The 12543-nt window shown below is 43.4% G+C and overlaps 1 protein-coding gene across 4 annotated transcripts; it reads right to left on the minus strand.

Annotated features, from left to right (window-relative positions):
* Window positions 1–4413: 4413 nt before the first annotated feature.
* LOC309435493 (uncharacterized protein) lies at window positions 4414–11734 on the minus strand. 4 transcript variants are annotated; one of them, XR_014183170.1, is made up of 2 exons: window positions 11606–11730; window positions 4414–4556 (listed from the first exon to the last, which is right to left on the minus strand). XR_014183170.1 is itself a non-coding variant. In XM_082043761.1 (2 exons), the coding sequence occupies exons 1-2, from the start codon at window positions 8675–8677 to the stop codon at window positions 6859–6861; spliced, it is 1158 nt and encodes a 385-aa protein (XP_081899887.1). In that variant the 5' UTR covers window positions 8678–8824; the 3' UTR covers window positions 6846–6858. The 4 variants fall into 4 exon arrangements, 1 of the variants encoding a protein (XP_081899887.1); XR_014183171.1 differs by lacking the exon at window positions 4414–4556 and adding an exon at window positions 6779–6909 and having other exon boundaries at window positions 11606–11734; XR_014183172.1 differs by lacking the exon at window positions 4414–4556 and adding an exon at window positions 6831–6937 and having other exon boundaries at window positions 11606–11734.
* Between the last annotated feature and the right edge of the window lie 809 nt (window positions 11735–12543).

The following is a 12543-nucleotide window of genomic DNA, read 5'->3' on the forward strand; positions in this document are numbered from 1 at the left end:
CTGGCCAGGGTACAGTGACACTATTTCAACTTTGTGACCTGTTCTTCTCATGGGTCTTCTCCATAATTTCTTCAGGAGTGAGATGGTTTATTCCCTTCCCGAACGAAGAAAAATACTCAAAAATTCACTTGCATTTTTTTGTTCATTCACACAATGTGCTATTATTGTTTTTCTACTATGTTTAGAACAATTATCTTGATGTTACGTCTTCTGTCATAATTAGTTAGAAAATGTCCAGTACTTAGTATGTGTAGCCCTTCCATCTGTCAGAGGAGCTGACATGAATATATAGGAATGCTTTCAGGAGCATGGTATGTTATTGCTGTGTATCATTCATGCATGATATTCATTATGCATATTGCATTATCTATATAATACATCCTATTCATTTTGACTGTATGCATTTGATATAACATATTGAGAAAGTTTTAAAATTGAATATGTTAAGTATTGCAGTAACAGTAACCACTGAAATTTCACACAGCAATAATGAATCATCTCCTGTAACCAAGGAATGCTGTGTGCTTAAGTATAGTGAATGTGAAGTAATATATACTAAAAGCAATAGTTCAAAAATACATTTCCAGTTATAGGACGGTAGCTCAATAATAATCCCTCCCACCCTCAATGGGATATGTTTTGCTTCACAGTTCCATTATGGAAACTGCTTATTTCCCTGTCAAAGGCTTGGCTTGGAAGATTCATGGTTGATCCGCGTGAAAAACCAGTGATTGCATTTTACTCTCATTATCCTGCCTCTAGTTGTATTGAAGTGTGCTTTAAAAATATGATTCTGGACAAACAGAAGAGAGAAAGAATGAGGTTTAAAACAACACTTAAGTGTCAGAAATCAGAGGCTCCTTGGGCAGCAGGCTAGCCAACATCTGCCTCTGAAGCAGTTGATGCTACCCAGTGTCAGAGCCAAGAGGCTGAAACAAGACTGCTTGGAATCTCATAAAATATGACAGTTCCTTCCTGGAAAAGAATTATCAGGAAAACAGAACACAACAAAACCAAAAAATAACCATAATGCTTTTGGGTAAATAAAACTAGAGTGGAAGTAGTGCAGACTGGAGGAGAGACCAGAGAAGGAAAGAAAGGTTGGGGTGAGGAAGGGATTTAAGGAGGACGTATTTTCATAACCTGCTCATGTGAAAAAATAGGGCCAAACTCATAAAGAGAGAGGGAGGACAGTGAATAAACATGATGCATGCTAGTGTTTTCTGCTTTGTTGGCAAAATGAGAACTGGCTGAGACTTTTGATGAATATTTGTTGTTAACTTTTAGCAAGGAAGTTGCACACTACTGGAAGAAGATAATTACATCCTGATTTTTAGAAACAGTAATTGGTTTAAGCCCAGAAATTCTAAACTGGCTCGTTTGACATCAATTCCATGAAGCCTCCTGGAAAAACTTTTGCCTTACCTTGAATGGGGAAAAGTTAAAATATGGTTGTGTAATGATGCCATTCAACATTATTCCAGATAGAATAAGTATTCTCTGACTTCACAGTTTTTAATAAAGAAAGAAGTCATTGTTGATGTGACTTACTCTGATTTCTTGGGGCTGCCACCAGCCCCATTGATGAAAGAAAAAATTAAGACAATACAAAGGCAGCAGTAAGGTGGGTTAAAATCGGTCTTGCTCATAGACCGTGGAATTAATGAGGCTAATGAGGGAGTTAATATCAGATTTCTTCAGGAATCAGTTCTTGGTTCAGTGCTGCTTAGTGTCTTCCGAACTAATCACAATAAGTCCCAGGTGATGACACAGCCATAAATAAACAGGGAAGATAACTGGTTGCTGATACAGACTCACCTTGATCTCTTGAGGAGGTGGGTTCATCAAAACAAAAGGCATTTTACTAACGTGACATGCCAGGCCACACACCCAGGGACAAAGAAAGGAGGTCTCACTTGTAAGACGGGGCAGTGCATTCCCGAGGCAGTAGATCTGCAAAGGAGGCAGAGGCAACAGCAGGTAATCAATCAAGCATGAACTCCAGTGCATCGACATAGCTAAATAGCAATGAAAAATGGAGGCAGGGGGCAGTACTTCTGATTATTAGTGAGATCACACCAGGAATACCATCTGTTCGGGTGTCAATGCTTTAACAAAAGAATGTTGACAAGTTAGAGGTGATGAACCATGTGAGGTCTGCACAATTTGCCTTAGCAGAGGGGAAGTTGCAGCTCTCAAATATTAGTAAAGATAATAAAAAGTCACAGTTAGAATTAAATATTAAATGCATCAATCTATCAAAAAGTGGCTATGTAAAATGACCTGAAGTTTCAAATATACAGAATACTTGCAGCTACTGTTAGCATAAATAAAATTTGCAGATGCTCCGCACCTCTCAGAGCATTTCTACTTAGGAGCTTAGATATGAAGCCAGGAACATGAATTTTATTGACTGGTTCTGAAATTCAGGGAATATCAACAGCAAGCTGATTTTGTCTCATACCTTGAAGCCATCTTTCCCTCCCAACCCAGGAAGAATCTCCCTCAGCTAAAGAGAAGGCATGTCCTTAGGCACATGGCATGCTGCAAGCCTTCCTTGCCTTAGCTGTGTGCACCTTCAGCCCCATTAGACAGAAGAACTCATTTTTTTCTCAAAAACCCAAGCATCAGCTGCAGCAGAGTAATCTGCTTCCTATGCCAATCTTCCAATCTAACCTGACTGATGGTATTGCACATTTTTTTCTCTACTCTGCCCAAGCCAGGAAATTTCAGCTGAATATTCCTCTTTCTTGGAAAATAATTATTTGGGTAGTCATCCCAAGTTAACATCTCTGAGATGTATTTTGTCAGGATATTAGATTATTTTTCTTATTGGCAGAATAGCAAATATGTGTTTCCTTCCCTCCTAGCACGAAGCAACAAGACAAGGAAAAATGGTAAGCTTTTGGCTGTATTTGACACAGGACTTCAGTACAGCTTTAAAATCTTTCCCTCAGATACGTTTACCAGCATCTATTCAAGGAGCTGTACAGAAATACTGTGGGTACATTGGCATGTTCTCTTGAAATCCTAACACCACTGTTTGAAGAAAAAGCATCACAGAAATATTTCAGGTACTGCGCTGCCCATGAATCATGCATAATGCTCTCATTCCAGTAACATTTTCTTCTGAACAGTGTTTTTTCCTACAATCTGGGACCCTAAGTGTTTTTCAGAGTTCCTGCTAACAGAGTGTCTGCTCTTAAAATAGTGTATCTGGCAGGAGGAGTACACACCGAGCTCTCCCATGCAGCTGGCACACAGGTGCGTGGCAGCACCTGCGCTGAAGCCATCTGGACTCAGTGGCAGGACCGTGGGCAGGTGAGAACAGTGGCAGGGCTGGGATCATGCCCTGGTGTGAAACACGTTTTCCCGCTTCACAGAGCGGGGTTATAAGAAAGACAAGCACCAAAGAAGACAGAAATGTCTCTTACTCGGTTGCTTTTTCATAAGAGTAGGGTCACATCGGGGCTTATCATGCACAAGGGAATTAAGCCCCATGATGCCGAAGAGGCTGTGGGATATGCCACCCACTGGGGCCTCTGTCACTACAGTGTCAAACCTGATGTCTGAAGGTCCTCCCAGTTGTGACACACTGAGGAAAACCAACAAAAATCAAGGGAGGTTGCTAATGAACTGCTTGAAGGGAAAGAAGGGAATTGCTAATGAAAGAATGAATGTTTAGAGGCAGATCTATAAAAGGGGAAAAAAGTCTTAGCAGATCAAAAATAAGAAGTGATCCCAGCTTAGACAGTAATTTTGGAGTGCTTTAATATTTTTCTTCATAAATGCTTTTTGGGAGAAAGTGTTTAGTTTTCATACTGTTTTTAATTTCCTTCAAAAAGTAGTAGGCTTTTCCTAGAAAACTAATTAATCAAAAGTCTTCTCTGAAAAGCTTTCCCTTTTCAACACTGAAAGCTTTTTTTGCTGAGCAAGGAAGGAGGGAGAACATGAGATGAAGAATAGCCCAACTCCCTTAAGAGTTTTTGGGTGTCAAATTTTGTCCGCAACATCCACAAAACAACCGTGACAGAACACTGGAACAGGCTGCCCAGGGAGGTTGTGGAGTCTCCTTCTCTGGAGACATTCAAACCCGCCTGGACACATTCCTGTGTAGCCTCATCTAGGTGTTCCTGCTCCAGCAGGGGGATTGGACTAGATGATCTTTTGAGGTCCCTTCTGTTATAAATGAAGACGAGTTTTTGAGCTAATCAGTTAATTTTATTAAGCAAGCGAATTTAAAGCAAGCGGTAATTAGGCAAAACAGCGCTGGGTGACCGGGGGAACTCGGTTCCGCCAACGGCACACCAACTCAACTTTTCATGTGTGCTTATATTTGTTATGCACCCATTCACGCGCTGGGACACTTTGACGAATTAGTTCCTGGTTGGCTAGTCGACAATGTCCACGCGCTACCGGGCGCTCTGTTATCTGGTGCACCATCTGGGCGCTCTGTTATCGGTGCACCATCCGGGCGCTCTGTTATCAGTTGCACTATCCGGGCGCTCTGTTATCCGGTTTCCTCCAGATGTTGGCTTAATTACTATTACAAAGTTCTACAAAACATAATCAATCTTGCACAAGCGTAGTTACTGCTTACAACAATATGCATAATATAACACAACATACATAATACAACTGAGTTCCACTTGATTTGATCAACAATAACAATTTTGATCATTTACTTATTACAATCCCCCCTTTCCTTTCTACTCATTTATTTGTTGATCAAATCGAGTTACCGCTTCTCGGGCTAGTAAGGTAATTTCAGCTTCTTTATCAGTACCTTGTTTCTGTAGCAGCATAAGGTGTACCTGCTCTACACGGCTTTTAACTAGTCCAATAAGTCGATTTAGGATACAGGGTCCAAAGGTTAGGGTAAGTAATAATATTATCAAGGGTCCAGCTATTGTGGATAGCAATGTAGTTAGCCACGGGGACTGAGTAAACCAAGACTCGTACCACCCTTTTGCAGCTTCTCTTTCCCTTTTTCTCTGTTCCAATCTCTCCCTTAATTTTGCCATCGAGTCTCGGACTACTCCTGTGTGATCTGCATAAAAACAACACTCTTCCTTCAAGGCTGCACATAGTCCCCCTTGCTGTAAGAAAAGGAGATCCATTCCTCTCCTGTTTTGTAACACCACTTCGGATAGTGAGGTTAGAGATCTCTCTAAGGCGGTTATGGAGTTTTCAATTCTCTCTAGGTCCTCATCTATCGCAATCTTCAAGGAATTGAATCCTTGATTTTGTTGAACAAGTGAAGCTATCCCTGTTCCTGCTCCGGCTGCCCCTAACCCTAGCAACGTGGCTATAGTAATTGCCGTAATGGGTTCTCGCTTGGTACGATGGAACCCTGTATCCCAAATATCATACATCACATCTTCTGGATGATATACTATCTTTGGAATAATGATAACTGACATGCAATACTCTCGGAAACTGTTAAACACCTTTGAAGACACACATGGAGTAAGTCCCGTCCTGGAACATATCCATTTTGTTCCATTCGGGGGAATAACATATCCTGTGGTTTCATTAAGGCTCGGTATGATATTCCCACAAAGTGACCTCTTGGAATTTGGTACTTTACCTATACAAGTCCCTATCCCAGTTACATGTTGCATAGTTATCCCTCTTTTCTGCTTTTCCCAAAGACACTGAATAGGTGCATACTCCTGCAGGTCCCCATCCGACCTTTAAAAACTTATCAGTATTTGCTGGAGGAATTGGCCAGTTTGAGGCAATTGTTTCACACCCCCAGTAAGCGCGGTAATAGTGTCCTGGGGTATTACAATATGAGGGCCCTGTGCTAGGGCACATATAAAACCCTATTTTGTTAAGGCATGGCTCAACCTGAACTAGTTGGCATAAGGTTGGAGTAAAAGAGGGTGACCCTGATGTGGTCTGTTGTTGTATTATCGTTTGGTCCTCCCATCGATAGAGGGTCCATTTAAAAGGTTGGTGGGAACTCTCCTGATTTATTGTTATTATTACCGGTAAGGTAAGGAGGATTAGGGAGAGCGACCCAGCCCCTGGCTGGCTGAAAATCAGCCAGTGGAGGTTCATTTTGTTGAGGGTTGTTTGCTTAATGGAGCTGCTTTATTTTAGAAGTTTTCGGAGGCACTTGCCAATCCCCACAAGGATACCCCTCTGCCTTACCCTGGGCCTATTCTGTTGCTTCAGAATAGCCGGGTAGGTTATCTTCTCGGCAGCAGTTGTAGTCTTCAGGGGACTGCCTCCTGAATTCTCTCCTTGTTCTGCCACAACCCACTTTCCAATACTCAACCCAATAGGGCTATTTTCAAATACAAGGTTTCGGCCACTATCCCGAATCCTCGCAGGTTTTGGAATACTTCCTGTATCTTTTGTTACCAACACGCTTCTTTACACTTCCTTTTGGTTATTTCCCAAATGTCTGGACTTACGGTTCATACAGAAAGTACTGAATATTTGTACTACACTCTATGTTCTTAACTATAAGTTCCTCTCCTAACTGTGCAACAGTTTTGTACCAATCTCTTCTATAATGTCTGTATCTAGGCCAATCCTCCCGTCCAGTAATTCTCAATATTTCCACAGTCCTTATGGTTTCTCCCAAACACTCATCACACCATCGTTCAACCTGAGAAAAGCTTTTCCCACTGCTGTACCCCGCACCCTCTACACACACGACACACTCAAGGATCACATTGTTTGCATACAGGACACGCGATATGTGACTTCCGTAATTCCTTACAGTTGTCCATACGAAGCTTAGTGTCTATGGTTATACGTCACGTGTCTGTTTCCTCCTGAAGGTCAACCTTAACTCGTCCGGGTTCCCGGCGACTTCCCAGTCTGTATGCAGGATAGGACCTTTTACTCGGCTAGCGTGTGTCCATCCTCTTTCTGCGGTGCGGACTGCGGTATCTGTGGTGAGTAAAACAAGGAAAGGTCCCTCCCAGCGAGGGGTTAACGATGATTCTTTCCAGGTTTTTACGAGCACTTGATCTCCTGGTTTAATTCTATGTATTGCTATATCTAAAGGTGGTCTTTGAACCACCAGGCCTCGCTTTAACAGTTCTTGCCTCCTTTTCATGAGTTCTATAAGATATTCTTGTAACATCTTTTCTTCCACTTTAGGGTGTTCGATTGGTTTCTCCAAATCATAGGGCATTCCATATAACATTTCAAAGGAGGAAAGTCCTGTATCGGCCCTCGGTTGTGTCCTTATGTTCAAGAGGGCTAAGGGGAGGCACCTCACCCAGTTCATTTTGGTTTCTATCATTAATTTGGTCAGGTGCTTTTTAATTTCTCCGTTCATCCTTTCAACTTTTCCTGAACTCTGGGGGTGCCAAGGAGTGTGATACTCCCATCTGGTTCCCAGAGCTTCTAACGTTTCTCTAATTATTTTGGAAGTAAAATGGGGCCCTCTGTCCGAATCGATAGCTAACATGATCCCATATCTAGGTATGATATGCTCTAATAATATTTTTACTACTGTCCTTGCAGTGGCCCGAGCTACCGGAAAGGCTTCAACGAAGTGAGTTAGGTGGTCTACCATAACTAGAAGGTATTTATATCTGCCTACCTTTGGTAGCTCCGTAAAGTCTACCTGAATCCTTTCGAATGGCTTTTTGGCTATTTGCCTCCCCCCAGGGACTCTTTCTCTAAGACGCTGTTTATTTATTCTTTGACATGTTAAGCATTCTCCAACGATTCTTTTTGCTAAATCGTATACCCCCAGGGTCATGTATTTATTAGCGAATTGATCTACCAGAGCTTGTACTCCCCAATGGGTTTGCCTATGAAACTCTCTCAAAACTCGCCAAGCTACTCCTTTCGGGAGCATTTCCCTCTCATCAGGTAGCCACCACTTTCCTTCTCGTTCAACTACTCCCATTTGTTCCAATTTTCCTTTTTCCTGATTTGTAAATCTCATAGCATACTTAGTTTGTACAGGATCTTGTTCCACTGCTTTTATTACCAGTAACGCAGCTTTCTTAGCTTCCTCATCTGCTAAATTATTCCCTCTTATTTGCGTGGAGGTTCCCTTCCGATGGCCCTTTACATAAACTACCGCGATTTGTTTGGGCCCTCTTAATGCCTCCAAAGTTTGCTTTATTAAGGTCTCATGTATTAATCCCTTACCTTGAGAATTCATTAGGCCCCTCTCTTCCCAAATTTTTCCGAATGTGTGAACTACCCCAAATGCATATTTAGAATCCGTAAATATTGTTCCTCTCTTATCTTTTAACAATTGTAATGCCCTCAATACTGCGAACAGCTCACAAGCCTGCGCCGACCATCCTGAGCTAAGGGGACCCGACTCCTTAGTTGTCCAGCTGTTTCCTTCTATTATGGCATATCCTGATTTCCTTTTTCCGTCCACTACCCGCGATGATCCATCTACAAACAGTTTTTCTCCACATAGCAACTCCTCTTCCTCTAAATCCTCCCTTATCTTGGTTTGATATTCTATTACCCTGATACAGTCATGGGAAAGGGGTTCGCTCGGTTCTCCATATAGAAATTGAGCTGGGTTCTGCAAATTAGTAGTTTCAAGCTCTAACTTGGGAGAGTGCAACAGGATTCCTTCATATTTCAGTAACCTAGCATCCGTAATCCATTTATCAGCTTTCTGCTGTAATACCCCTCGTATATTATGAGGGGTGTACACTTTTAATTCTCCTCCCATAGTTATTTTCCCAGCTTCTTCGACTAGGAGGGCAGTAGCAACTATGGCCTGTAAACAGGTAGGCCAACCACGACTGACTGGATCTAATAACTTGGAATAATACCCCACGGGTTTCCTTTTACCAGCCCATTCTTGCGTTAGGACCCCGAAGGCCGTTTCACCCTCCGTGTTAACAAATAGATAGAAAGGCCTCCGGGTATCCACCAGACTCAGTACTGGGGCATTTACTAACTCAGTTTTTAAGTTTTCTAATTGCTTGTCATCCTCTGTACTCCATTTCATCAGACCTTCCCCCACTAGCTTCTGATATAAGAACTTAACCTTGTTGCTGTAATTTTCAATCCACTGTCTACAGTAGCCGAAAAGACCTAAAAGTTGTCGCACTTGCCTTTTATTCTTGGGAGGCTGGAGGGACAAAATAGCGTTTACTCGCTCTGGATCTAGTCTCTTAGTCCCTTTACTCAGCCAGTGCCCTAGATATTTTACTTCTTCCTCAGTAAATTGCAGTTTAGATTTTGATACCTTTAAACCCTTTAGGCTCAAGAAATTTAATAACTTAATGCTGGTGCTTCGCACACTATCTTGGCTTTTGCCAGATATTAATAGGTCATCTACATATTGTACCAAAACTACTCCAGGTTCCAGTTCAAAATTTTCCAGGACTTGTTCTAGGGCCTGCCCAAAGAGGTTTGGCGATTCAGTAAATCCCTGTGGAAGAACCGTCCATCTAAGTTGTTGCTTCCGATGGGTATCAGGGTTCTCCCACTCAAAGGCAAAATAGTCCCGACATTCTTCTCTCAAGGGACAGGCCCAGAAGGCATCCTTTAGGTCTATTACACTATACCAGGTCAATTCTGGGGACACTTGGCTTAATAGGTTATAAGGGTTGGCCACTACCGGAAATCTAGTTACCGTTCTTTTATTTACTTCACGGAGGTCTTGTACTAGACGATAGGACCCATCCGATTTCTTTACGGGCAATATGGGGGTATTATGGGGCGACATGCATGGTTCTAGCAACCCCTGCTGTAATAATCGATCAACTACCGGTTGCAGCCCGTGTCTCCCATCCTGTGATATAGGGTATTGTTTAACACGTATTGGTACTTCCGGATCCGTGATTGTCACTGTAATCGGTGGAATATCTAATTTTCCAACCGACTCGGGAGTGTACCATACTTCAGGATTGATCTTAACTTCGTCTTCGGTTGTTAAAGCGTACAGTTTTACCTTCAATTCTTGATCTTTTACCTCTAAATTAATTCCCAATTCAACAATTAAATCCCTTCCTAATAGGGAAGGCTATATTCGGCTTCAGGTACTAATAAAAAGGATCCTACCCCTGTCCGGGATGGGGATTCTATTTCTACTCCTCTCATTACGGGTACAAAAAAAAAGGTTCTACTTTTGCCCCTATTACTTGTATTTTCTCCGAGGAGGGGGTGCATCCCTGGGGCACAGTTTGGACAGTAGATCTTTCTGCCCCTGAATCCACCAGGAATTCTATTTCCTGACGCTGGGGACCTAACTTCAATTTTATCAAGGGCTCTGTTGTTTTAGAAGTCCCCAGCAGATAGAGCCCCTGACACCTCTACTCCACGTGATACATCTTTTCATCCTGTATACGTTTCCTACAATTCATACGCATATGTCCCTTCCTCTGGCAGTAAAAACATTCTATTTCTCTCAAATCCTTCGGTCCGACTTGTCTCCCCTGAGGCGGCCCGTTCCCACCTAGGCGTGGTGGCCCCCCCCTTCTGTGGAGCCGTCCTCTGTCCCTCTCGAACTGCCGCTACCAGAATTTTAGCTTGTCTCCTCTGGGTCTCTTCCTCCCTTCTCACATAAACCTTCTGCGCTTCCCTTAGCAACTCGTCCAACCCTTTCTCTTGCCAGTCTTCCAACTTCTCTAACTTCTTTCTAATATCCGGCCATGACTTCGCCACGAACTAAGTTTTTAGAAGAGCTTGCCCGACCGGTGTTGCAGGGTCTATCCCGGAGTAAAGCGGCAAGCTCTTTCTTAATCTTTCTAACCATTCTGTGGGAGTCTCATCTTTCTTTTGTTGTTCATTAAAAACTTTTATTTATGTTCTGCCCCCGAGGGACCGATTCTTTAATCCCTTGTACGATTATAGTGCGGAGATCTCCCATATGGCCCCTGTGTTCCAGGTTTTGATTGTCCCAATTAGGGCGCTGCTGGGGCCACTTAATGTCAGCACCCGTCCCTTGCTGGTGTTTCTGGTCCCAGACTCTCATTCCTGCCCTCCTGATCATTTCCCGCTCTTACTAGCGGGGGATCATAGGGAGGGGGACGGGGTGGAGGTTCCTCAGGGACCCTCTTTTTGCGGCTAGATTTCTTTCCGCCTAAGGCGAGAATCCCAGCGCGAGTGGCAGAAGGTAGCCAACAGCGCGCATACTCGCTCTCTTCAGGATTAAAAGGCTCCTTATCATTTACATAAAGATTTAGGGCCTGACAAATCCAATCTTCAAATGAACCAAAAATTGGCCAAAATAAATGATCTGGTCTAATCTGCTGGTTACCCCAGACATACATACAATAATATACCATTTTCTCTTTACTCTTATTTCTCGTGCAAGATGCACCTTCCCAATTTTTGAGCATAAAGCCCATTGGGGAATCCCGGGGAATATCTGGAAACCTCTCCTTGGGTCCCTTCCCCATGAGATCAGAGGGCTTGCTCTTCCTCTGTCCCATCTTCCGGAGTGCCTTCTTTCACACACACACACGCACCCCTCGTTCGTGGCTCACGCCCTCGCGGGCAATGAGAACCGCACTACTAGAAGGTCCCGCTCTGCCTTACGGCAGAGTCCACACTCGCTTCGCTTCCTCCCCACAAGGGGGGGGGCGTCTCGTTCAAGCACACTCCAGGAAACCCACCCCAACCGAACGGAATCACTTTCTATACTTACCCTCCCTCGGGTCTTCGTCCGGCTCTTTGTGCACAAAATTTACGGGGTTTTTATTCTTTTGCCTAATTACCTGAATTTAGGGTTCGGAGGTTAAGGTTTCAGGGCGAGCCTTCGTCCACTCCAGGGCCGTCTAAAAACGGGACGGGGCGCCTCCCCGAAGTTTAGAAGGCCCTCCTAGAAGTCCTTAATCCGAGTCACGGCACCAAAATTTGTTATAAATGAAGACGAGTTTTTGAGCTAATCAGTTAATTTTATTAAGCAAGCGAATTTAAAGCAAGCGGTAATTAGGCAAAACAGCGCTGGGTGACCGGGGGAACTCGGTTCCGCCAACGGCACACCAACTCAACTTTTCATGTGTGCTTATATTTGTTATGCACCCATTCACGCGCTGGGACACTTTGACGAATTAGTTCCTGGTTGGCTAGTCGACAATGTCCACGCGCTACCGGGCGCTCTGTTATCTGGTGCACCATCTGGGCGCTCTGTTATCGGTGCACCATCCGGGCGCTCTGTTATCAGTTGCACTATCCGGGCGCTCTGTTATCCGGTTTCCTCCAGATGTTGGCTTAATTACTATTACAAAGTTCTACAAAACATAATCAATCTTGCACAAGCGTAGTTACTGCTTACAACAATATGCATAATATAACACAACATACATAATACAACTGAGTTCCACTTGATTTGATCAACAATAACAATTTTGATCATTTACTTATTACACTTCCAATCCCTAACATTCTGTGATTCTGCGATTCTGTGATTTATTCCAGGCAATTAGAAAAGAAAACCCTATTATCCTCCCTTAATTTCCAGCAGCAAACCGGTACCACCATGGGATGAACCATCTGGGTAGCATGAATATGAAACTACAGGGGGAACAAGGTTGCAGGGACATTCTCCAGGGAAAGGGGCAGGGAGAGCAATGAGGGCAGAGG

Source organism: Streptopelia decaocto (assembly GCF_964273445.1).
Source record: "Streptopelia decaocto genome assembly, chromosome: 1".
Classification (NCBI taxonomy): Eukaryota; Metazoa; Chordata; class Aves; order Columbiformes; family Columbidae; genus Streptopelia; species Streptopelia decaocto.

Coding starts and splice junctions, on each gene's coding strand:
- LOC309435493 (XM_082043761.1), bottom strand. CDS start 8,677: ATGGGAGGAGAATTAAAAGTGTACACCCCTCATAATATACGAGGGGTA. Junction 6,910..7,570: donor ACTTTACGGAGCTACCAAAG/GTAGGCAGATAT, acceptor TACTCACCACAG/ATACCGCAGTCCGCACCGCA.